The 24688-nt window shown below is 42.2% G+C and overlaps 1 protein-coding gene across 8 annotated transcripts in view; it reads left to right on the top strand.

The window, feature by feature from the left end:
* The window catches only part of DYNC1I1 (dynein cytoplasmic 1 intermediate chain 1), a 262038-nt gene that overhangs the window by 195971 nt on the left and 41379 nt on the right, over nt 1–24688 (top strand). For 7 of the 8 annotated variants that reach the window (XM_048838190.2, XM_048838186.2, XM_048838188.2 and 4 more), the window contains 4 exons: nt 8512–8658; nt 12485–12598; nt 15178–15311; nt 18331–18475. In XM_048838190.2, coding sequence (XP_048694147.2) covers nt 8512–8658; nt 12485–12598; nt 15178–15311; nt 18331–18475 — 540 coding nt within the window. The remainder of the gene's footprint in view (nt 1–8511; nt 8659–12484; nt 12599–15177; nt 15312–18330; nt 18476–24688) is intronic. The other variant, XM_048838191.2, reaches the window with a different exon arrangement.

Genomic DNA, 24688 nt, shown 5'->3' with positions numbered 1-24688 from the left:
TCTAGTTGAGAACCACTGCACTAGCTGCTTTACACTAACTCCCAATGTGGACACTCCTAGTGTGTGTTGAGAATGCTTTGGTGCGCTTTAGCCTAATGTGCAGTATGGGTGTCCACATGGAGAGTTACTCTGGAGTAGCTTGCATGCTGTAAATCCACACACAAGCTTGCTGCACACTAACTTTCTCATGTAGATAAGCCCATGGTCTTCCTGCCCAATGGCTTTCAGTAGGTATGTTGTTGAATGCTAAGGGGAGAAATCTCCCCTTGTAGCCACAGTTCATATCTTGTCTTTTCTGCATTTGTATCTTGTGCAGGACTTCTGTTGATTGCAGTGTGAATTCCATGATTGAGAACTTCTAGTCCCCCTGTTTTCTAATACAAGAACAAGGGGATATCCAGCAAAACTGAAAGGTAGCAAATTCCAAACTGAGGAAAGAGGGAATTCTTCCATATAATGCAGAATTATCCCGTGGAACTCATTGCCACAAGATGGCATTGAAGCCAAGAGCTTTGTAGGATTCAAAAAGGGCTTGTCATGACTGCGTTTTGGGCAGTCAGGCCTACTGGACAGAACAGTGTCAGTCAGAGGCCAGGAGCAGCACTAAAGGCCAGAGCTGGAGTCAGAAACCAAGAGTTGGAGCCCAGGGATAGAAGTCCAAGACCAAGCTGAGTGGCAGGTCCATCACTACAGCTGTCAGGGGAGCCCTCCTTGTAGCACAGATGCTTCCTGAAACTTCTCCTGGGTTTAACGACAGTGCCTGGACCAATAGGGGACGACAAGAGAAGCTGTCAGTTCTGCCTTCTAAGGAGGTATTTCCTGTGGTATTTATCTCCACAGTGTCTATATGGTAGAGCATGCAGCCCTACCCTATGGCTGCTGGGTAATAGCGTGGAGGTGGTGGCTGCCTGCCTGACACCCCACAGATCCAGGTTCCTGCCCCATCTCTGCTTAACTTAAACATTTATATGGGTAACATGAATATCCAGAATTATAATGGTTGATATTAAAGATAAATAAGAGGCTTGGAAGGGAAGCAGCTTCTCATGCTTCTAGCACTAAGGTTTAGGAGAAACTTTTTCTAGGGGAAGATTATCCCATAACTGCCTACTCTGAGTTTCTTGCACCTTCCTCTGAAGCATCTATTGGTGACAGGATGCCAGACTAGGTGAATCACTGGTCTGATCTGATCTTGCTATGTCTCTATGTTGCTTTTCAATCCTTGGTCCTTTAAGACAGGGAGAGGTTGGGAGAAGGATTTTATTTGGTATATGGGTTGGTGGGTATTTTATTTATGGACAGCCTTTGTTGCCTACCTTGAAGGTCCAAGTATGTCTATAGTATCCCTTCATTAGTCACAGAACAGTAAAAAGAAAAGGAGGACTTGTGGCACCTTAGAGACTAACACATTTATTTGAGCATACGCTTTCGTGAGCTACGGCTCACTTCATCGGATGTTCATTTCACTGGGTCTCAAGCAAGGAATCGGATTCACCTCCTCAAGAATATATTATACTTGCATATGACATGCATCTTGGGCTCTGTAGCACTCCTTTGTTATTCGTTTTGTCTCCTGGTACTGTCTTTTGTGGAATTACCTTCAGGATGGTACCTAGAGGCACATGGGTGGGGAATGAAGCTTCCCCTGGGGGAGGCTACCACCCTGTCCCACCTCTTCCACCCGTGGCCCTGCCCACTCTTCACCCCTGCTCTACCCCAGGCCCTGCCTCCTGCTCCGCCCTAGACCCTGCTCAGCCCGCGGGGACGGGAGGTGAGGAGGGATGCGGTGATTGGCAGGCAGGGAGGTCTCGCGGAGATGGGGGAGTGAGGAGGGACGTGGCAGATGGAGGGGGGTCTCGTGGGGAGAGGGGTGGAGGAGAGGAGGGATGTGACAAGTGGCAGGGACCTCTGGAGAGGGTGGGGGTGGAGTGGAGGAGAAGAGAGGAGGGACTCACCAGGCAGCAGCAGCAGGTAGGGGGGGCCTTGGGGAAGGGGCAGAACAGGGAAGGGAAGAGGCAGAGTGCAGGTCGGGCCACCACAGCCCAGGTGTCCGGTGGCAGGGTGGCGGCTGCACCAGAGGAAGCTTAGCATCCCCATGTACAGGCAGTAATGCCCATTCACATATGCACGTTCATACTAGGTAGACTTCAGAGGTGCCTGCTGCAATATAATCTGGCTTCTTGGCAGATAGAAATTCCTGTGAACGCCACATATCCCTTCTGATCACTCATGAAATATTCTTTTGTGGCCCATCAGATGTCATCAAATTTAGGCACCTGGCACCATCATGGGTGCTGCTTTAGGGGAACGATTTCCTGCACAAGAGACCTCACAAAATGCAGTCTCTGTAGTCCATTTAAAGTCATTATTATTTAGCACCCACGTCTGCGTGAAATTGTTCAACTGGTGGCTGGGCACAGTGCCATCTAAATATATGGACATGAGCGTAGGCAGCCAGTTTCTATGGCCCTGTGCACATCTGATGTGGGTAATGAGGTCAGGCTTCCCAGTCAGGAAAATCCAAATGACTGTCTGTCCTGAGCATCTGTGGTTAAGGGGATATGCCATCACTAATCCAAAACTGGGCTGGATTAATTTTCTAAAATAAAAAACAGCTTTGCCAGCCACTTAAAGAGAGTTGTGGGCCTGTTTAAATTGAGTGCAGGGGCGTAGAGTCAGGAGAGAAAGACATCTGAACAAAGTTGCCACTCCTGTTGCCTCTGTAGCATTCCCTCTGTGTCCAGGGTAAAATAGGTGCCAGGATGTGGCACCTTGCTCCCTTAATCCACAGTTATCGAAAGGTATGTGTAACTTTTTGTCTGAATGGAGCCTGCACTTTGCTGTGTCTATAGTGCAACCGTATCATGTTTTATTTCTTAAATTAAGTTTCCCACAATGCTTTTGATGTTTATAGCCTCAGGCAGAAGTTTTAAAACTTTGTGAGCAAATGTACTAGTTTGCCAACTAAAATCCCCAGCTGTTCTAACCAGGGTCTGCAGCCTCCCATTCAGTTGTGCAATTCTCTAACCCCAGTGGAGCCTGGGCTAACCGGAATTCTCAAATCTAGCAATTGTGAGAGCAGTCCACACTCTTTTATGTGATAGAACAGGCATGATGGAATGCCAGTCAGGTAGCAGCACCACTCTGGGACCTTGCAGCAAGGTTCGTCTTTGAGATATGGAGGTGAAGCCTAAAGTACAAGTCACAAAACCCAGTAGCAGTGATTCGGAACCAATAGAAGACCCACCAACATCCAGAAAGCAAAAACCAGTAGATTGCATATTTGCGTACATTTTTGAAAATTTGCACATGAAAATTTGAGAACCCAGGATAGAGGATGGAGTGAAGGGGAAGAGGAACTCCAGTATGGTTTTGAAAAAATAACGCTCACCTCACCACAGCATTTCTTCATTTTAAAAAAGTAACCCTCTCTCCCACAGATTTCTTACTGGGCACTCCATTATTCAACACCCACTTGCTCCCAGTTAGATCTAAGTTTGGATCTGAATGTTTTGGCTCAAATCTCGGGCTTTGGGTACTGAAGGTATTGGTCAAGAAAACATGGTTGTAGTTTGTAAGTGGCATGTCTCTTTCTCTCTCTCTCTCTCTCTCTCTCTGTGTCTCTCTGACCCATCACCATAATATGTAAGTACTATATGCATATGGTAAATTGTCCACATTATATTCTCTGCAAAACTCTCCATCCTTCCCTCCTATTATCTACTCTCTAGAATTGGGTAAGAAAAAAAAATAAGAAAAACCACTCTGCATGAGTAAATTCAGAAATAGGCAGTCTACGACAATTCAACTTCCATCCTTTTAAATGGTAGACTTCTGGGTTGAGCAAAATGGGTTCAGTTTTCCTGTCTGTAACTGTTTTCAGACACCAGTTAAATTTTCTTTCTCTCATGCTTGTGAGAGGAATGAATATATGTAAAATGATAGGTATGCATAGTATGGTCATGCATTCTTGCGGAACCAAGTAAATCAGAAAATAGGGGCATTTGCATAGACCCCCCGAAAACTTTGAAATAAAGGCTCACCGATCTATTTATGGGGGGAAATAATGTGAAATCTGTTCTACTTTATTTCCAGCACCCAGGAATTGAAATACAGGCCAAAGCTGAATCCCGCATTATTTTAGCCCATAAATGGCTGCCTAAGACATTAAATAATCTGATGAAAAAGTAAGAAAAATAATAGATTCAGCAAACACTTCTATGTACTACGTCCCTTTCTTGGCCACTAAATATCAACTAAATTGTGTTGTACAATGCCACATAAGATCAGGCACAATCCAGAACACATGCCACAGTCATAAAGTGTGTATGACTGGGTACACATGACTGGCCCTTCAGTTCATTGACATTCATGCCACAGTATTCCGCAGTCTGTAGTGCTCTCTGTGGGTACATAATCTATTGATGGCACAGGTTTCAGCACAGGATTTATACAATGTTTAGCCTTTATATGATTGTTATAAAATAGTTTTTAGAAAACATTGTCTGGAATAGTCCAATGTGGAACATCTTTTGTAGTATCTGTTGCGTCTTTGGTCTTCCAGTTCTTTCAATAATATTAGTCCTATTTGGAACAATGTTCTTTTGCGTTCATTCAAATAAGACAATAACTCAATTGCCATTCTTGGTTTGGCAGTCAGAATAAGGCACCTTGAACATCATGCTCTATATTTACATTTAGTCTCAGACATGAAGGTAGCCGTGAAGGTATTATCTTTGGTTTTGGTAGGTTTTGTGCTGGTCCTGTCACATCTTCTGGCCTGCACTGGGTCTGACCTTTTTGGGAACATCTCGGTGCTACAGGAATGGGTGATAATTCAGTTCATGACACTGAACCAATTGCATTTGTTGTTATAGCAACAATGTCCCACCCTAGTGATAGCGTTCATTGGATTGCTGGAGGCCCTGACCACTTGTGGTCACTAAATGTTCCTCTGTACTTTGAGTGAGTATAGAGTTGTTAACCCCAATAACCTAATTTGTGTAATTTTAGCTGCCTAAATTCTTCCATCAGTGGGAGCTGGGTATGGTGTTCTCCTTGCCTTCCTGCCCTAACATTTTGTGAGGTGATGTGGTATGCCATTAAACTAGCTGCTGTATTCATCAACAAGAGGTGGCTCCATGGTTGCTGCAACTTACTTCATTGAAATGTTGGGATGCTCCTTTGGTTAATGTTGGGAAGGTGCTTAGAGATTCTCTATTGAAAGATGTCACAGAAGCACAAAGAATTGTTCATTATTATTATTATTTTAATGCTGACGATCAGATGACTCCTGCTCCTTTGAAGTCAATAGCAAAACTCCCACTGACTTCAGTGGGAGCAAGATCAGGCCTCGTGTATTTGAGTCTGGAAGCAAGAGGAGGATCACTGGGAATGATTTCTGCTGCTCTGCTCAAGCACAGGGTTGCCCAAACTGTCAGGGGACCTGCTTGCAGCTCTCTCCTATTAAGGCTAAGAAGTGAACCCTTTGTTTTTAAAATAGCTAAATGGAGGCAGCCCTTACTCATGTGGATACTCCCATGGACTTCAGGGGAACAATCATCTTATTAAGTACAGTAGAATGGGGTCCTTAAATTGGTAAATTCTAATATTTGAAAGGATTTTCTCTTCAATGGAAAAATGTTACTGACATAATTAAAAGGACATGAACATTTCATCATCTGAAAAATGTGAGTTACTTTGGAAGGATGTGTAAAACTAGAAGCAATGTTTTTTTTTCTAAGTCAGAGTCATACCAAAGGGTTATTTTCAAACTTTATGAAAAACACACTTTGGCAGTTTATATCTTCACCATCCAAGTGTATTCTGGGATTCTGGATTCAAAAACATTCTAACCATGAAAACACAACATTTAAAAATACACCGTCTGCTTGGTTTCTCTGCCTCACATCAGAATCTCCAAGTTTGTTTCAGGCAAACTAAGAACTTTGTTGTGGAATGACTGTTTGAATTTAGGTTTCTTAAAATATAAGTGTAGTCTTACACCCATTGTGGGTGTACATCTAGCGGTTCAACCAGATTATTTTAGAATCATCTGGCTATTTCACTGCATGTCAGAAGATCTGTCTTCTTAGTTATAAAGTATGTGATGGGTTGATTAAAACAACTCACAAAGCCATTACATAAAGAGATAAAATGTAGAATGTGTGATGTAGGGTTCTTTTAATTATAACATCTGGGGGATCTCTGGAAGTTGCATGGCAACTGAATCATACTTGATTTTTAAGTGCATCATGATGCTGTAGTACTACAAATATTTTTATATAAAGTTACATGCCTAAGAGTCATTTTTGAAATTGATGAAATCTTCATTCTTGATGTTGTAACTCACCATAAAATAATTATGCTCCACTGCACAGCTGGAAGTGAGCTAAAACAGGCAAGAATAACAGCATAGAACCACATGAAAGCTTTAGTGGAGAAGGAAAGGGGTCAGAGAGGTCAGGGAGAACACCCATGAGAACTAGGGAGAAGGAGATAGTGTTAGACTGTTTCACTGTGTTGGAGACAGCTAGGTCAAATGTATAGGATTGGCCATTCCTAGACTATATTACCATTCACTGTGAATATTTCAACTGAATTATTTTAGAGCCTCGTTATATAGCTTTATAGAATATAAATTGGCTATATCAGTGTTAGTTCAGTAGAAACTGTTTAGTTGGGACAGCTCAGTTTATTCTATTTCATCCAAATTGTGGCAATCCAGAGTTTTTATAGTTAATGATAAAAATTTTGGAAGGTTTATTACACCTCATGCTTCAGATCTTAAGGCAATCTCTTACTATTAGAGACCAGGATGAGACCTAATTTGAAAGACAAGTTATGCCACATTTGCCTACAGCAAAGTTCTGACACCTTCCTCTGCGGCATCTGGTGCTGGCCACTGTCAGAGACAAGACGCTGGACTGGTGGGACCATGGGTCTGACCCAGTATGGCAATTCCCATGTCTTTAATTATGCAACCAACTTGTTTAAACAAAGTTTATCTTAGTGTTAGTAGCTCTGTTCATGCAACTGAAGCATGATAATTTATGTATATTTAATTACTGAATACAATGGATTAATTTGTCATTTCTCACCAATTTAAAATATCTAACCATTAACATATAACAGATAAGTGTGTTACTGGTAATTTCCCAGTTGCCATTAGTGTGAAACAGTCTGAAAGTAAAAGAAAATAATTGTGACCCTTAACTGTCATATTGACACTCTAATGATAACCAACAGATCAGTTAGGCTAAAACTTGTCCCCCTGGGTTGTCTGAGGAAAGTGACATTTGCATCTTTTTTTGCAAACCAAGTCTTTACTTGTATAGGAATTCTCAGAAAATTATATAGTGGTAGTAACTTTTGTTTTCCAATTTCCATAAAATGGAGGCCAGGCACCCAAAATCAGAGACATCAGAAATGGAACATAGCTCCTTAAGGAGAGAATAATGGAACCTAGAAGAGTCCAACTTGCGTGGTGCTTTGTTTTACACAAATGAGGAGTGCAGGGACTGTTCCCTGGTAGACTCGAGGCTGCACATTATTCTGGAGAGAACAGAGAGGAAGTAATGCCATAGCCGTGTCCCCAACTTCACAGTGCCTTGCAGAACAGCATATTGGGTAGCTTGGGAGGTACCAGGTCCTGGTTCCACACCCCCTCAGCTATAGCCCAATAGTAAGTCCAGCCCTCAGTAAATTAAGGAATATTGCTCCTTCAAGACCAAGTGACGGTGGTAGGGAAAGTGAGCCCTTTTGCAACTCAGAAGGAACCTTCTTGGCCCCAAAGCTTGTGTATTGTACAATGTATTTGTTGACCCAATAAAGAGGTATTGTCTGAGTTACTGTGTTCCCCAGGGCTATAGCTAGATGTCCCCCCAGATGAGGAAAGGATTGGGGCTATCCACTCTCACAAACATTCCCCAGAATCTTTTGCATTGCTTTAAAGTGGTCCTCTGAGGAGAGTGCCACAGGAGCCAGTGGGGAAGGTAAACATATTGAGGGTCAAGCAAGTGGGGGCATGGTTCTTCCTGTGGAGGAGTGAGGGGAGGTAGGAGTCTCCCAGAGGGATGGGGGCGCAAGAGGGATCCAGGATCTCCCTGTTGGGTTGCAAGGGGGACAAGCATCTCCGTGCAGGGGCAAGGCAAATGGAAATACTGGGTTTTTGTTTTATTTTTTAAAAAGAAGCCCAGGAAGGCACTTTCCCATCATCATCTCACATATGGTATCTTAGATGGTGGTTTCTCATCACCAGTGCCTAAAGCCTGTCCTGTTGTTTACTTTTTCTCCAGAACCAATGGGACTACAAATATTGGGGCTATTCTTGCATTTTTTGCAAGGATCCCTTTGACTTCACTGGAAGTCCTAGGTGCACAGGGAATACAGAGTCAGGTACTGTAGTCCTGAGAGTATTGATTATAACATGCTTCCTAAGGAACAGAAATGCAGATGACTGACAATTGAACTGACCTCTCTCCTTCATTCTCTAACCTGTTTTTGCTCTAGTCCTCTGTGATGTCTGTCTGCTTTGCCCGTTTTCACCCCAACCTGGTTGTTGGTGGAACATACTCTGGCCAAATTGTCCTGTGGGATAATCGCAGTCACAGGAGGACTCCAGTTCAGCGTACACCCCTTTCTGCTGCTGCTCACACGGTAAGGCTTGATGTCATTGTGAAAAAACATTCAATAGAGAAGTGCAGATCTCTTAGCCTGAGATACCTCTACAATGTTGTGTTTTTTGTTACATGCAAGAAAATAAGAGAATGGATTTTTAAGGGGGGAAAATGGATGGGAAACAGGCTAGGTGACAGCTTCCTGCACGTGCTCAAGGGGTGTCATGCCAAGGGTGATGGATGGCCTGCAGTTGGGTGTTCAGGAAGTCTCCCCACATTGCATGTCCAAACAAGGGCATCTCACAATAATGGTCCAGTGCTGTGAGGAGTGCAAGGACAACTTGCTCCTGATGCCCACCTGGGGAATAAGTCTCCAGAAAGGGATACGGATAAGGCAGGGTTCATGATTCCTCCCTGCACCCACTCTGAACTGCTCCATGGATTGGAGCCAGCACACTGTGGGAGCAATCTGCCCTCGTAATGAGAATGAAGTTAATTGCATGGACATACACACCCCAAGCAACTGTGCACAGTCATTGTGGGGTGGTGCAGGGCATGGCAGTAGCTTAAATGCCTGATTTAGCCCCAACTGGGGAGGGATTATTCTGGGGACATAAGGGAGAACAACCAGGAATAATGGGATGAATTTTAGCAAAGGGTATGTAGGCTGAACATCAGGAAAATTTCTTAATGATGAGAACTTTTAGGCTGCAGAATAAACTTCCAATAGGCAATTACCTGAAATATAAAGAAACTGAACTGGACAAAGGAAGAAAATGATTCTGTGCTGGCAGGAGAATAGATCAGATGACCTAGTAGACCTTTTCCACCTCTCACTTCTGTGATTCTCTGATTATACCTTTGTAATTTGCTGTTCAAGTTTCAGCCTTTAGTTTGTCATGACAATGTAATCCCTGGGCTTAAAAGTCAATATCTAACCATCATTAAACTTAATTTAGTGCCAAAAATTCACTCTGGCACAAATACGATGACTGCATCGCCATTTATGTTAGAAAAATGGCAGGTCTGCAATTATTGGGGTTTGGGGTTGGGAAAGGAATCCAGTTCTCCACATTTCTTCCACCATCTGTTTTGTCTGACTCTAATACCCCAGTTATGCTATGGATCACAGCTGCACCATTACTTTGAATTTCCTTAATGTTTGTGTCCTTTTTGTCAACAGTAAGGGGAGGGGGAGAGGGGACTAACACTGCTCAAACTGCATGGAAGAAAACACCGTGCCTTGACGTGGTGATGCAGTAACATGGGAGACCAGGAAACGAGAGGCAGGAAACTGTAAATATAATTGCAGATGGAGTGATTGGGGCCCAAAACTCAGTGAAGAGGAAAAAAATACTGGGAAGGCATGTTCTTCCCATGTGCCCAAAACAATTTTTAGACAAAATGATACCACCTGGGAATGATATTCGAAAACTTGGATCATTTTCCCAGTAGCAGAGGTCAACGTATAATGGTATGAGCATGACACCTAGAAATAGATGACTTGGTTTATTCGTAAGTGTGAATTGTATGACTATGTGTACAGGTATAAATAACCATTTTCAAACCCTTAGCTAACATGGAATCATGAAGTTTGGTCGTGCTTCAGAATAAACATAAATTAAGTGCTATTCCTACAATCCTGACAGGCAAAATTCCTGTCTAATTTAAATTAAGTCCTGGTTTGCAAAATGCAGGCTCATGCTCATAACTGTTAAACTCAAAGTAGTATATTGAATCAAGAAAATTGTTCTTTTGTACAGTAAGCAGCTAGGTGCTGGTTTGAATGTTTATTTTTATTTTAACAAATATCCCCCATGAAAACATGTGTTTAGTTGTTGTTGCTCTCTTTAGTTAGCTGAATAAATAAAGATCATGTTGTTAACATTGTTAAAAAATTCCTGTGAGTTTATTCCCGCTGATCGGTGCCCAGGAAAGAGAGCCCCACCACAACATACTCACTAATTTCCTTTCACACCCACCACACAGCTGTATTTGGAAGTACAGGAAATTTTAATTAACACAAAAAGCTCCTGCATGATGATTTCATTTCCAAAATAAATAAAAACAAGCTGGCATCTCTCCTGTGAAAGGAAGGAGCCAATTTACACTTTTTGCTAAGTACAGTTGGTCATCCTTTTTGCTCCTTTTGTTTACATCTTTTACATCATTACTCATGAAACAGACAGCTGGCAGCACTGACTAGAGCCAGGCATTTTACAGGAAGGTACCACTGGTCTGGCAATATGTGCCCCGATGAGTCTGGCCTCTACCTGCCAACTTGACCTATATCGTCCTCCCATCCTTGCAATTCTAGCCTTAGGGCTGCTTTATCAATTTTTGTAGGTGATTTTGTGACAAGGACAAATGCCCATTACAACTTAGGCTGAGCAGACAAAATTTACCATGTAACAATATGTGCTCATCAGTTTTTATTCCTATGTTAATTGGTACACAAGGAGGGGTCAAGTAAAGGGTGCTTCCTAAGGGGGTTTCTTTAAAAATGTAGCTTTAGGGGCAAATTTTCCAAATCTGGCCTCTGTTTGTGACTAGCACTAATTCGCAAGGGCAATCACTTGTGCATACAGGCCTTCAGCATCCTGTCCCCTGTTCACACAAATGATGGAATTTGTACATATAGGGTCTGATCCTGCACCGCTGAAGTCAATGGAAGTTTTGCCATTCACTTCAAAGGGGGCGGAATTGCAGCTGTACACCTTATATGGAGACTGCTATGTAAGTTCCCTCATTTCTATGCACAAATGATTGTGCACACAAGTGATTGTCTTCGCTTGGATGAATGTAGATGGGAGCTGAGTTGAGGCCACTAGTAAATTTGGCCCTTAATTAATTTTCTTTAATTAAATGTAGTGCTAGTGAAAAGTGAAAAGTTTCCATGTCTAGATACCAAAGTCTTCTCTTTATCCATAAAAAAGCACTGAATAGACAGTAGCAGTGCAAGTTTCCCAACACTTCCCTACAGCTATGCATGTTATCCTTGATCTGGACTGACCACCTGTACTGGCCAAAGGGTAGTTCATTCTCACTGGCCATTCTTTGAAGAGTGCTGCTAAGGGTGCTTGGTTGTGACAGTGGTTTGGTGATGAGAACACTTGCCCACTAGAAACTGAGCTTGGAGCAGCACCTCATTTCCCATAGGCCGTCAAACAGATGTCAAATGATAACTTGGAGCCCAAAGTATCGATGCCTGAGAATAAAAGTACCGTGTACATCCTAACATGTTAAATGGGCACATTTAATGCCTGTGGACCACATTTCGCTCTCAGTTCCACTGGTGTAAATCTGGAGTAACTCCATAGATTAGTGGAGTCACTCCCGATTTCCTTTGATATATCTGAGTATATTAATTGGTTGATTAAGAAGGCTGGTGGATTTGTTCATATTTTTTCCATAGAAGTACATTTGAAAATATTTGGCATAGCAGCCAAACTGTGGCAAAGTCCAAGTCTTGTGCAGCTGTTTTCTCCAATAAAATCTACATTTTCATTCCATTTGGAAGGTTTGCTTCTCTCTGCCAGTCATTTTCAGCATCAAAAGCTATCAGCAGAATCAGACGTGTCCCTGTGGTGAAATCTCGTCCACAGAATTCAGCATTTTCACAGCATTACTCAGTTGTTTTACAATGGAGTAAAATGAAGCTTTGAACTTCCACCACCATAATGTGTCTTTAAAGTTCCAACCAAAAGTTAAATTCCTACCTGGCAAGTAGGTGAGCACTGTATTATGTTGGCAGTATGCGACTGTTTAATCCTTTCTTAAATCAACATCTCTGACATTTGAAATTGAAATTTGGTTTTGAAAAGTGAGAATGCACTCTCTGATTCCTGGTGTTAATGTATTTTCAGCATCCCGTGTACTGTGTAAATGTAGTTGGAACACAGAATGCGCACAATCTCATTACAGTTTCTACAGATGGCAAAATGTGCTCCTGGAGCCTGGATATGCTCTCAACACCACAGGTGAGTTTGTTTTCACCTACACAAAAAAAGCATCATGGTTAAAGCAGATACCTTCTTAATGGAACATAGTTCCTAAAAGCCAAAACTTCATATCCTACACAAACTAAAACCAATGATGCACTTGAAAGAGTGCAGCTTGCTTCCAGCAGTCTTCTGTAAGAGCCAAAACCCATTTCCTTTACCACAAATCATGTAATTATTGTAATACGTTAATATGTAGGTCAGTTTCAAGTGAAAATGAAATAATCCATTTTAAAGCACAGTAATTATAGAAGTAGCCTGTGGTATAAATTGCACTTACTCTAGATTGTTTAACAAATATGGACTAGATTGCACTGCTGCAGAACACACTCGACCCAGTTATATGTCTCCAAGATACGGTATCCCACAAGTAGGAAAGCTTAGCTTGTTCATGCATTCAGTAACTAAGGGAACAAACTATGCAAATCAAAAGTTTTAGAAATATTTCCCCCACCCCAGAATGTTTGTTGTTACTGGCTCCCCATCACACACACACCCACACACCCACATGCTTTTTTGTATTGGAAATTAAAGGAAATCCAGGAAAAATTTCCAAACCACCTACGATTATAGTAATGGAAACTAAGCAACAAAGCTGATAGTGAAAGAGACCTTTGGAGAGGCTTGTTTAAATGTGTTTGTAGTCCAGTACATCCCTCTTTCTTCTGTTTACTGGGAAGAAGGATGTTTTATTACTGGGTTTCACTAAAATATGTGAGATAGATCACCAGGTGGATGAGGTAGTATCTTTTATTGGACCAACTTCTGTTGGTGGGAGAGACAAGCTTTCCAGCTTACACTCAGCTCTTCTTCAGGTCAGGGAAACTAACTCAAAGCTCGTCTTTCTCACCAACAGGAGTTGGTCTAATAAAAGTTATTACCTCACTCAACTTGTGTCTCTAATATCCTGGGGCCCATATGGCTACAGTAACACTGCATTCTTGAGATAGATCACAACAGTTATATAATTTTGTTTTAAAATAGCTAGTAGAAATTTCTCTGAAATGAACATTTATACTAATTTTACCCCTGTGCAGATACATATCAGTTGTTTGGTTTTAATATTAGTTATTGACACAAAATGCATTTACACAGCACAGTGCTACAGTTGACACAAGGGTTTGTGAACATCCCCGTTCTGTAACCTCTCCATTTACATGGGATGTCCATGCATACAGCAACTCCAGAATTGGGTTCCAACAACATGGTACATTCTACACTGAGTCAGAAATCCTATGCTGAACTTATGCTGCTGTTGCAAAGAAAAGCATGCAACTTGAAGTCAAGGTTCTAGTCTTAGCTCGGAATTTCACAGCTTTTGCTGGTTGTCTCACAGTCTTAAACCTTCTAGAAATATGGAGGCAGATTTTCAAAGAAGCATTGGTGTGTATGGCCACAAGGTGGCAGTTGTACATATGGGGGCAGATCCTCAGCTGATGTCAATTTTCAGAGTTCCATTAAAGTGAGATCTCCATGTAGACACCAGCTGAGGATCTGCCCTATGGAGATTTGCACCCACACAAGCATATGCATATTTTCTCCACATTGTTATGTCTATGAATTTGCTAGTTTTTGTTTTGGCTCTTTTAACAAAGGCAAATGTTTTTCATGGGAGGATATATTGCAGCTCGTAAGGAATGCTATAGAGCTGATTCTGCAGCCTTTACTCCCATCAGGCTTCAGTAAGACTTCTACTGGAAGGGAAGGCTACAGGACTGGGCCCTAAAAGACCAGTGACTTTGGAATTTTGAAAAGGGAAAAAATATCTGGCTAAATAGCTATAAATGAAAATTGCTAAATCCATCATCTGCATTGTGGGTTCTTGAGTTACACAATTTAAGCTTCAAAATCAAGTGGTTTTGAGTTGTGTATGTGCAAAAAAAAAATCTGCTTAAACGATATGCTAATAAAATAGAGTATCCACTCTCATGTTACTTCAAAACATGGACACAGCTTATTTGGTTTGAAGCGTGGCTAGGGAAAGTGAAAGAAAATCGGCTCACATGCTTGCAACTTGACAATAGAACCCAGAGCAAATGTTTATGGTTGCTACAACAACCCCTTGAAAAATACTGTTTAGAATGGCAGTGGTGACATGACACTAACTTTCTAAATCCGTTCTACTGAGGTACAAATAGCATAGTTTGGTAAGTGTGCGGGGTGTATCTGATATTACCTGTGTTTCTCAGTAAACAATTGATTTCAAGAATGTTTGTAAATAGAAGGGTATTGTATGTTTTATTAGAGCCTGGGGCTGACAAGTGAAGCCATTAAGGTATTATCTTTAGTTTCTGCACCATTAGTTTTTAAATTCTCACCTGTCATCTCTGTCTGACTTAAGAAGATGTAGCACAGACTGATGAATTCCAGCCGCTTTGGAACCTGGGATATGCAGCAGTGTGAATGGGATATCACGCATTATGACTGGTGACATTGTGGTGGCTTCTTGTGATGTCCTATGCAAAATCAACACATCATTTAGCCAAATGATTGTTTTCATTTAGAAAACAATTGCTGAAAAACAAAAACAAAAAAATAACTCTGGACTGTTTTGATAGGAGAGCATGGAGCTGTCCTACAATAAATCCAAGCCGGTGGCAGTTACAGGAATGGCTTTCCCAACAGGAGACGTCAACAACTTTGTGGTTGGCAGCGAGGAGGGTACTGTCTACACAGCTTGTCGTCATGGAAGGTGATTTTCAGTACTGCTTACTTACAGCAGATCCTGTTTCTGTCTTTAGGAGGTGATGCGGGTGCTAGTGTGTTGTGGAGAACAATAAGCCTCTTGGGTTGGTCCATTATTATCAGCACTGTTCGGGTTCTGTAGTTTTACACCATTACAGATAGATTAGTTTTAGGATATTCAGATCTAAAATTAGTCAAAAGACAAGAGTGGGAGATAATGCGCCACATCCCCACGCCCAATGTTCATAACCCTTAGCTTCATCGTAGGTCTCCACTCTGGAGAGTCAGCCCACCTTGTTTGTTCAGTTACACCTCCAGACTCTTGTTAATGGCAGGTAGAGATATAGTCTGTTAAAGGGCAAAATTCTAACCATGCTCCTGTGAGTCTGGGGGTGGGGACAGAAGAAGGCAGAATGGCAGCAGCCCACAGAAGAGTCTCAGAGCTATTCTGCCTGCACAGGGCAGAATGGCTCCTGGGACGCTGAGACAGAACATTCAGCAGCACTCCTCACCATTTCTTAAAGCAAAAGCATTGTGCATATCTCCCACCTAGTGCCTTACGTGTGCTGGGGGTCTGGGTGCAACCCCAAGGTGGCTAACTGCTCCTCCTCAGCCTAGAACTTCCTTGCATGATATCTTCAGCCTGCCTTTTTCTAGCAGGTTACACTGGGGAGAAGCTTCCTACCCCATCTTCTCAGGAGTGCACCTGCATAACGCAGGACAAAATGTCGCCCAAAATGTATTGCAGTCTGATCCTGCAACCTGTACTCCCATTGACTTCTATGGCTGTTTTGCCTCAGTAAGCAGCACAGGATTGGGCCATTAACGATCTTCATAGGAAAGTGAGGCTTTCTTAAGCACAGTGTAAAGACTGCCCATTAGAATGTTTTCTAGCATTATAGGGAATCGACCCATGCACTGATCTTTCGAAGTATGAACTATGACTCCAAGTATTAGATCAGGAGGAGAGCCTTGGTGCTATGTACATTCTAACAATGATCTCCTATTCTTCACCCAATGTGGTGAAGGTGTAAATCCACTTCCATAATTTAAATGAGTTCCTTATTTTGCACCCTGTAAACTATTTCAGGATGCTGTTAGCAGCCAGAGGAATCTCCCCAGGGGCACTTCAAAGATCAGTTCCTCATGTTCATTAAAATGAATCTCAGCCATCTTGTGTGCTTGTGTTAACTGCTAACACTTTCATTGTGCAGCGTTCTTGAGAGCCTCTTGTAAAGAACAAGCTCTTCAGCTTTCCATTGGTGGGTTTACATTTTATTCAACACTTTGAAATGTACTGGGGTGATGTAGCTTCACATGCTGTTGTTTTCTATAATTCTAATGTCCAAATAATTTTCCTTAACGTTGATGCAGTGTTTAAAGAATGGACCCTCTGTTACATTTGTTCATAATATTAAACAAATAGTCGCTTTTGTAAAGGATTATTTTCCCTTTTTTGCTGATAGTACAGCAACACTCGATGTCTCTGTCTAGGGGTTATAGTGACTGATGGTTTGAATTAATCTTTGGCTGTTTGGATAAGTGAAAGCTGCCCAAGTCATTTCTAATTTAGCACTTCTAATCTTTCAGATGTGCCTGTTTTGTCCTCCACCAGAGGAGGAAAGTGTCAGCTGCTCTTGCTGTTCTTGCTTCTTTGCTACTCTTGCCTGTGTTTTGTTGGGAATCATTCCCAAACTGCATTTTATTTTCATCGGTCCTCAATGCTCTCCATCACAGCACAGTGCAGAGGGGAGCAAAATTCTGGAGAAAGCGGCATCTGAGAAAAACAGCTATCCAAGTCACTCTCCCCACATCCCCAGAACCTAGCTATAAAATATCCATGCAGCCCATTAGCTCTGTGGAAAAAGGAGGGAGGGCTGGAGAAAAGACCACAATAAGACTGGCGGTAAATCAGCGCTTCCTCAGAGGTATTGCAGAATTCAACCACTGGCTGATAGCCAATGGCAATGCAGCTACTGGTTCAGCCATGTTGCCATGGCTGATAGGGGTGTTTGAGGAGAGAGCCTGAAAAGGTTCCTCCTAATAGAGTTCTTGGCCTTGCCTTCTGGCTGCTCTGCATTTACTCTGGTGCTACTGAGAAGGGATAAGACTGCATGGACTTTGCGGCTGTGTTGGAGCCGGTGATATTTTGAATGAGTTTGTTCCTTTTGTGGTGTGACCGAAGGGGAGATGTTATTATTCTCTTTTCTTTGTATGGTGAGGCAGTGCAGTAAGTTGATTTGGGTTGGTTGTTAACAGAATGAGTAACACACTATGCATACGCTGTCTAATGAAGATTTACATTTTTTCCTTCTTTATAGCTGTTCTGGTCTTTCCTCAGGTGATCTGCATTTCATGTAATAAAAATGGAGCTTGATAAGTTTATGAATGGGATTAGATAACAGAGTTGCCTCCTAGAGCAGGGGACTGGACATGAGGACCCAGGAGATCCCTTCCTGTTCTACATTCCTCTGAAATGGAAATCTTTTCTTTCAAACCAATAACTAGCCCATAGGACTTGGCGACAAATCCTGTTCGCCTTAATCATATGAGTAGGATTTGCTTCTTGGTGAACTGGCCAGCTGCCATGAGAAGGTTATTTCAGATATTTAGAAAGAAAGGAAGTTGCTAATGATGTGTCTTTGTTATTTATGCATTTTGAAATTTTAATGGCTAATTCCCATGATAATGGCTCACTCTGATTTATTTGGCTCTGTGAGTCTTCCTTTATTATTATTCATATTATTCTAAAGCACAGTATAGTTGATACTGTGTATAACTGCCACGTATGGATGTATTCTGCAGATTAAGGAAGTCTCAGTAAGTGAGGTTCTGGCCACACCAGTGCATGAATTGTGCCCACAGCAGCATGTCCCTAGAGACAAAGCCTGAACTGAAAGATGCTGAATTTTACAGCTTGCATGACAGTTTACTAGGGAAACAGTGAGACAAGAACTTGAAGATAAAGAAAAAAGCCTAGTATTCAAAAGTCCCTGAATGTTAGTGTGTGTATTTTCTTTCTGCAGTAAAGCAGGAATTGGTGAAATCTTTGAAGGCCACCAAGGACCTGTCACGGGGATCAATTGCCACATGGCAGTGGGCCCGATCGACTTTTCCCATCTCTTTGTCACATCATCATTTGACTGGACAGTCAAGTTGTGGACCACAAAGGTGAGAGATCTGGGAGGAGACTGGGTAGGCTTGCTTAGATAACTTTTATAGGCAAATATTGCCCATTTTTGCAGCTTATAATCAAGGCCTAATCTATTCCAACAGAAGGTTGCATCCGCTATTATTAATTAATCATTCTTTCCCCCTCATATACTTTCCTTTTCCCTGTTGCTCAAGTTAATGGTTCAAACATTGCAAAAGAAGCACAGTATGAATTTGGGGAGTTGTCACATGAAAATATCATTCTCAGAAATACTTTGAAACTTAAGCTTTAAATGAGGGTGAAGAATGTGTCTCATATGAAGGGATAATTTAGCTATGGCAATGCATGAGGACTCCGTGGCTAAAATTCATCCCTAGTATATCTGCCTCAGCTAAATTCACCCCAAGGTCTATGCCATCCTCCGTAGGCAGCTTCTCCTTGCCTATACTTCTGCATTGTCCCCTGACAGAAGAAAGTCTAGTGGGGGAGGATGTTGTGATGGCAAAATGCCACCCTAACCTACTGTTTACTGAGGACCTATAAGGGCCAGCACAGTCCAAAAAGTGGTGGCATTATCTAAAAAGATGATCACTCCATCTCCTTCCCAGCCTCTGTGGATGGGATGCAGAGCCACCACAACCCCTAGCAGAATAGAGGGGGAGTCTATCTTCAACAACATCATCTGCCCTCCCTTGAGCAAATCCCCCTGGGATCAGGAACATCCAAGTTGGTGCTGAGAAATAAATGGTCCAGTTCCAGGTTCAGCGAATCCAGTTCAGTGAACCTGGCCCAATGGAGCTGCACCTGTAATAAACTCTGTCGTATAATAATTAGAATAATATGCCATAGATCCAGAAGTACTTGACAAAATATAAATTAGGGTTAGTCACCAGAACAGCATTAGGGAAATCACTGGTGATGGAGTAGATGACTTGAATAATACTTTCTATCTCTAACAAATATGATTCTCTGACAGAAGTTGACATTTTCTGGCACTTACTAAAGAACTGCGCTTCTGCAAACTGAATCAGAATATACTACTAATATTTTTGACTTTGGTTACAGTTTGTGTTGTTTTGTATTACAGTTCACAAAGTGACCAACCCAGTACTCCATATGCAGGCCAGACTCCTAGGGTTAATAATATGCAAACAGTACACCAAGGTGTTGGCACAGAAGGAGGGTTTTTTCCTTCTGACTAGAGGAAGCCCTGAGGAGATTTAATGTAGTTATTATCAGTTGTAAAATCTATACACACTATACATGTACATGTCCAGGGATGTATTGTGTACAGACCTCACACAGAGAGATTATTTTGCGCAACAAAAATGGCCATACAGTTTGGTGAAACTAAGCAGCTGCAAACCCCATCTTCAGTAGTATTGTCTTGATATAGGATAACTAAAGTGAGGGGAAAAATATGAAGTTGATTAAATAGACCAGGCTACCTTCATTGTGGGAGCTGAATGAAAAACAAAATCTAAACGAGTGTGTGTGGTAAAAGGTAAATTAGGTTAATATTCTTGCTGATGAAATTATCTAAATTGAGTTATTTATCATTGAGTAGGTAGAGATTTGTTTTTGAAATGTCTGATTTTAATCTTGGCAATGTCTTTAAGAATTGCTGATGTTGTTTGGCTCACATCTTGAGCTGCACCCAACAATATTCCAGTGTTGGAAACTGACACAACCAGCAAGCATCTTAGAATGTTTCCTCAAAGGTATCATGAGTGGGAAATGATGGTACAGATGCATAGCAAATGTAACTACAAAACGGGCTAGAGGCAGGTCATGTGACAGCATTATGCTCTAAACAGAAATGGAGCTACCTCGATACTTGTCAGTTATTTGAACCCTCCTTATGCAAAGGCTTAAATATATGTTTGTTAAAATATATAATCTTAGTGCCTGATCCAATGTCCATTGTAGACAATGGGAGTCTTTTCAATGACATCAGTGATCAGAGCTGCCATGTGTTGCACTGCTCCATGTCTGACATCTTACGGAAATTAACAACTTAATTTGTATGATTGTAAATAATTTGCATGTAACCCTAAACTTCATTTTATAGTCAACAGACCCTGTCCCAACTTGCGATGGGGATGGGATATGGAACTGCTCAAAACTTGGCAGCTGTAACAAGCATTCTGGCACATGTCTGGAGGATTGGTGGGTGCCAGAGGGGTCTGGGGGTAGCTAGATGATGGATAGAGGTTGTTTGAAGGGGTAGTTGGGATATCTGGTGGGGATATCTGGTGGCTGGGTGGAAGGCTGCTGGGAGTGCCTGGAGTGGCTGTCCAGAGGGAGGCAACTGGGGGCTTGGTGGAAATATGGTCAATTGGTATCTGGAGGTGGCTGGGTGAGGCTGATTGGGGAATGGGTGGGAATCACAGTGGGTGTGTCTGGTGTCTACAGGTACCTGGGTAGAGGAGATGGGGGATGACTAGGAGCTGGATGGGGGGGTAGATGGTGAACGGTGCTGGGGTAGCTGGGTGGGGGTGACTGATGGTTGGGTAGGAGCCTGGATGGGGGTGTCCAGTGTCTCTGGGTCGAGGGGATGGGGGATCACTGGGAACTGGATGGGGGGATATGGCAAATGCTGTCTGAGAACGTCTGGGGTGACTAAAGCTGGGGAGTCTAGGGGAGTCTGGTCCCCATGTTGGACCCTCACCTTCTGCCCCATCCACTTCTGCTTGGTTTTGCTGCTGCCTGCTCTTCCCAACTGCCCCTTCCCCACTTAGATCCAATAAGGGGAGCAGCCAGGGGGGAGCCAGAAAGACCTCCAGAGGCCTGCTCAGCAGTCGCTACAGTTGCCCCTAGTGGCTCGTAGCCACAACTACAGAGGGTTCCTGAAGCTCAACTGAAAGCGTGACATCTCAGCGAGGCTGCACTGTGGGGTACCAAATACGTGGTTGTCATGTGAGATGCATGATATTTGACAGACTGGTCAGTCAGTGTTGAATTTGTCCATAAGGGCCTCATTCATCAGTCACTTTAATGAAATTACGCCAGGGATGAAAACAACGTTTTATCTCAGGTGGTTGTCTTATAGAACACTTTACAAATAAAACCACAGTATTCTAGAATACTGGTCTAAAACGGCAATAGCACTATTGTAGAGTATTTTGGACGCAGCAAATAACAGTGCTAATAGTGGTCCACAGTCCGTCATCCCCAATCCAATGCCAAAATGTTTGAATCAGATCCTGCTGAATACAATAATTTAACAAAGAACTAAATTCATATCTGTAATAGGTGACCTTATGGTTCACTGTTCAGGAGAAGGCTCCCATGGTAGACAGCTAGCTTTTTATAGCAGCTACCTTTTAAAACTTTAATCTGCTCGGGAATCCAGCCAGACTGAGACACGAGACCTGTGCAGAAATGCCAATCTATACTTCCTTTTCCTTCTCATTTGACCACTGCAATATTTTGTTTGCATATCATTTGGTTAATTCTCTTGTTTGCGGTTAGTACAATATTCTGCAGAGAGAATTTAAGCCTTTTAAATCACACTGTTCCCCTTAAGGGCCTGATCCAAACCGATTGAAAAGTCATTGGAAAGGCATCTATGACTTTGGTGGCCTTTGGTTCATCCCTTCAAATAGTTTGATTGTCTACCAATAAATCAGTGGGTTAATTTTAATTATTAAGTGCTGATGATGCTTTATGACGGTTTACTCAACGTTGCTTTTGCCCTTTTCTCCTTATTTGTCAGATCACTCTTTTTCAGCATTCAAAGACTTCAGAGTTTGTTTGTTCATACAGATGCTGTCTTAATCCCATGCATATTATCCTCCTTGGTCCTGAAATTCAATTCCTTTCTTTTTAAAGCTTCAGAGTCACTGTCCAATTGCAAAGCGAAACATGACACCTACGTGTTTCTATTGTCTATTGACATTGTGCAGCACCCTGGGGTGCTTATGGGAAAGGCACTTGGGTAGTGCGAGTTTGACTGATAGATTGAAATCACTGTCTCCCTTAAAACAATCTGGCGTGACATTTTATAATCTGCCCTAGCAGTTAACATACTCTTCCATCCACTGAAAGGCAGAGTTCAGACAAATAACTGAGAAAAACATCCTCAACTAGCTGAGAAATGAAGACTCTGTGGGTATCAGTGATAAAATGTCCAAGTAATCACACATCAAATTATTCAATAATTATATCACCTTTTTAATGCTTCTGTTAGCACCCAGAGAAATATTGTAGCTGGAATAAATGTCTTTTGTTAAGTTAGTGACAGAACCAGAACAGGGGGGAGGGTGATAAAAAATAATGTACACTCCTGGCTCTTTGACATCAGTGGCACCATGTGACTCCCGGTGAAGGGAATGGAAGGTTTGCCATTGACGCATGAGAGCATGCCATGTCCTGTAAGAACCTGGGATCCAGAACAGTCAAAATGGAGGGGTCAGTGGGAAAAGCTCTGCTGAGCCTTGAACTTAATTAGATATTGTCTGTACGGTGCCTTGAAGATGTAAAGTGCTTTGGAAAGGCTAAGCATAATTGTTTAATTCATTAACGCTCCTGTTGATTAGATAATTAATAAATGCTGTGTTGTTAAATAATGCAATATAAGTATCATTAGTATTCTGACTGTAATTGCTGTGCAGAGTGGGGGTTATGTCTTGAGAAGAAAGCAGGACTGTATTTTTGGGGCTTATCAGGACAGTGCATTATTCTGCCATAAGGAGACTTTAGCTGCAGACTTGAGGAAGTTTTCTGTGCTTGCTACTGGAGGGAGACTGTACGGGCTGAAAAAAGAGCTGGATTTTGACTTCCCTTTCCAGTCTCACCCATCTCTCCCAGTTCTTACCCTTCAACTCTGCTAGAAGCATGGGGAAGCTGCTTATGGTTGGTACACTGTTCTCCACTTGTGTCTTTGTCTAACTAACACATGACCAGAAGGGGAGGCTGAGTAGAAGAGAGGTTGTATGTGTTAGAGCATTCTCCTAATCCATACTTGTGTCCCCGCCTTTGCCTTTTGTTTAATCAGAATGGCAAATGCTGATCATTAGACTGAGAGAAGATGTGGAGTTGACAGGCCGTCAGGATCACCCCCACACTGCTGGCAGTTTTGTCTTCCTTCTTTTGCACCATTTGCAGCCTCTTCTGTCCAGTCCCCCTTTCATGCCTTGTATTACATCTTCCTTCCAATTCCCTTTGCTTGCCTGTTATCCCCTTGTTCTCCTCAGCTGCTCCAATCCACAGTCTATTGTGCTGGGCTGTGCTGGTACACTTCATTTTAAACAGTGGAACAAACTTATACATTTCAGATTGGGCTCTACATACAAAAACTTCACAATGGACTGTGGCTCAGATGCACAGAAAGACCTGGGCAGTTATTGGAAGACAGCGGCAGCTGGTGGGAGATTAGGGGAGGCACATGGCCGTTGAGGAGGAAAGCTGCTGAGGTGGGATATTTCTGCTTCAGGCCGGAGTCTTGGTAGCCAGATGTTGTTGTAGTTTACACTTTGTGAGTGGCTGTCGGGGGAATAGCAAAGCAACCAACAGGGGATTTGCTTTCTTACAACTTCCTATAGTCTCCCTTTGGTTGCTTTTCCTGATATGACCCCTCCTTCCACGGCTTGGAGCAAGTGACACCAACCTGTACTTTCACACCATCTTCCCAGCCTGTAACTTAAATCCACACTTACCTCAGTTTTGAATTTGGCCTGGAGGCTGAACAGCCACCTCCTACCGAGAGGTGGTCCCCTCCTGGAAGCATATCAATAGGGCGACGTGGAAAAGCTTGCATTACTGCTGCTGCCTGTGTCCTGCCAAGAATGAATCTGAATAGTAATAAAAAAAAGAAAAAAGATGACAATACAACCTGTGCAGTAGAACAAACGTACTCCGATGGAAATTGCTGTAGCAGGATGAATCAGAAAAATCGACTTAGTATGTGAGTTAGTCAATAAGAAAACAATTTATCCATAAAATGTCCATATGTTTAAGTTTACTAGTACACAGATTTGTAATAGTTTTAATTTTTACTTTTCTAGATAATCAAGGGATTATTGGACAAGGATCTAGAAATCTGATTAGCTGACATTGATTTGATCTAGTATAATACCAATTAAACAAAGGGTAGTCAGTGTCAGCGTCTTAGATTTCTTATCAACTAACTCACATTTACTGATACAAGTACAGAAAAAAGTAAATAGTATTTGTGATAAAAGTACAATAAACTTAACAAAACCATGGGAACAACGTATCAAGAGAGG

The sequence above is a fragment of the Caretta caretta genome, chromosome 2, assembly GCF_965140235.1.
Source record: "Caretta caretta isolate rCarCar2 chromosome 2, rCarCar1.hap1, whole genome shotgun sequence".
Lineage (NCBI taxonomy): Eukaryota > Metazoa > Chordata > Testudines > Cheloniidae > Caretta > Caretta caretta.
Note: the sequence above shows the minus strand (reverse complement) of the source record. Positions and strands in the feature narration are given on the sequence as shown.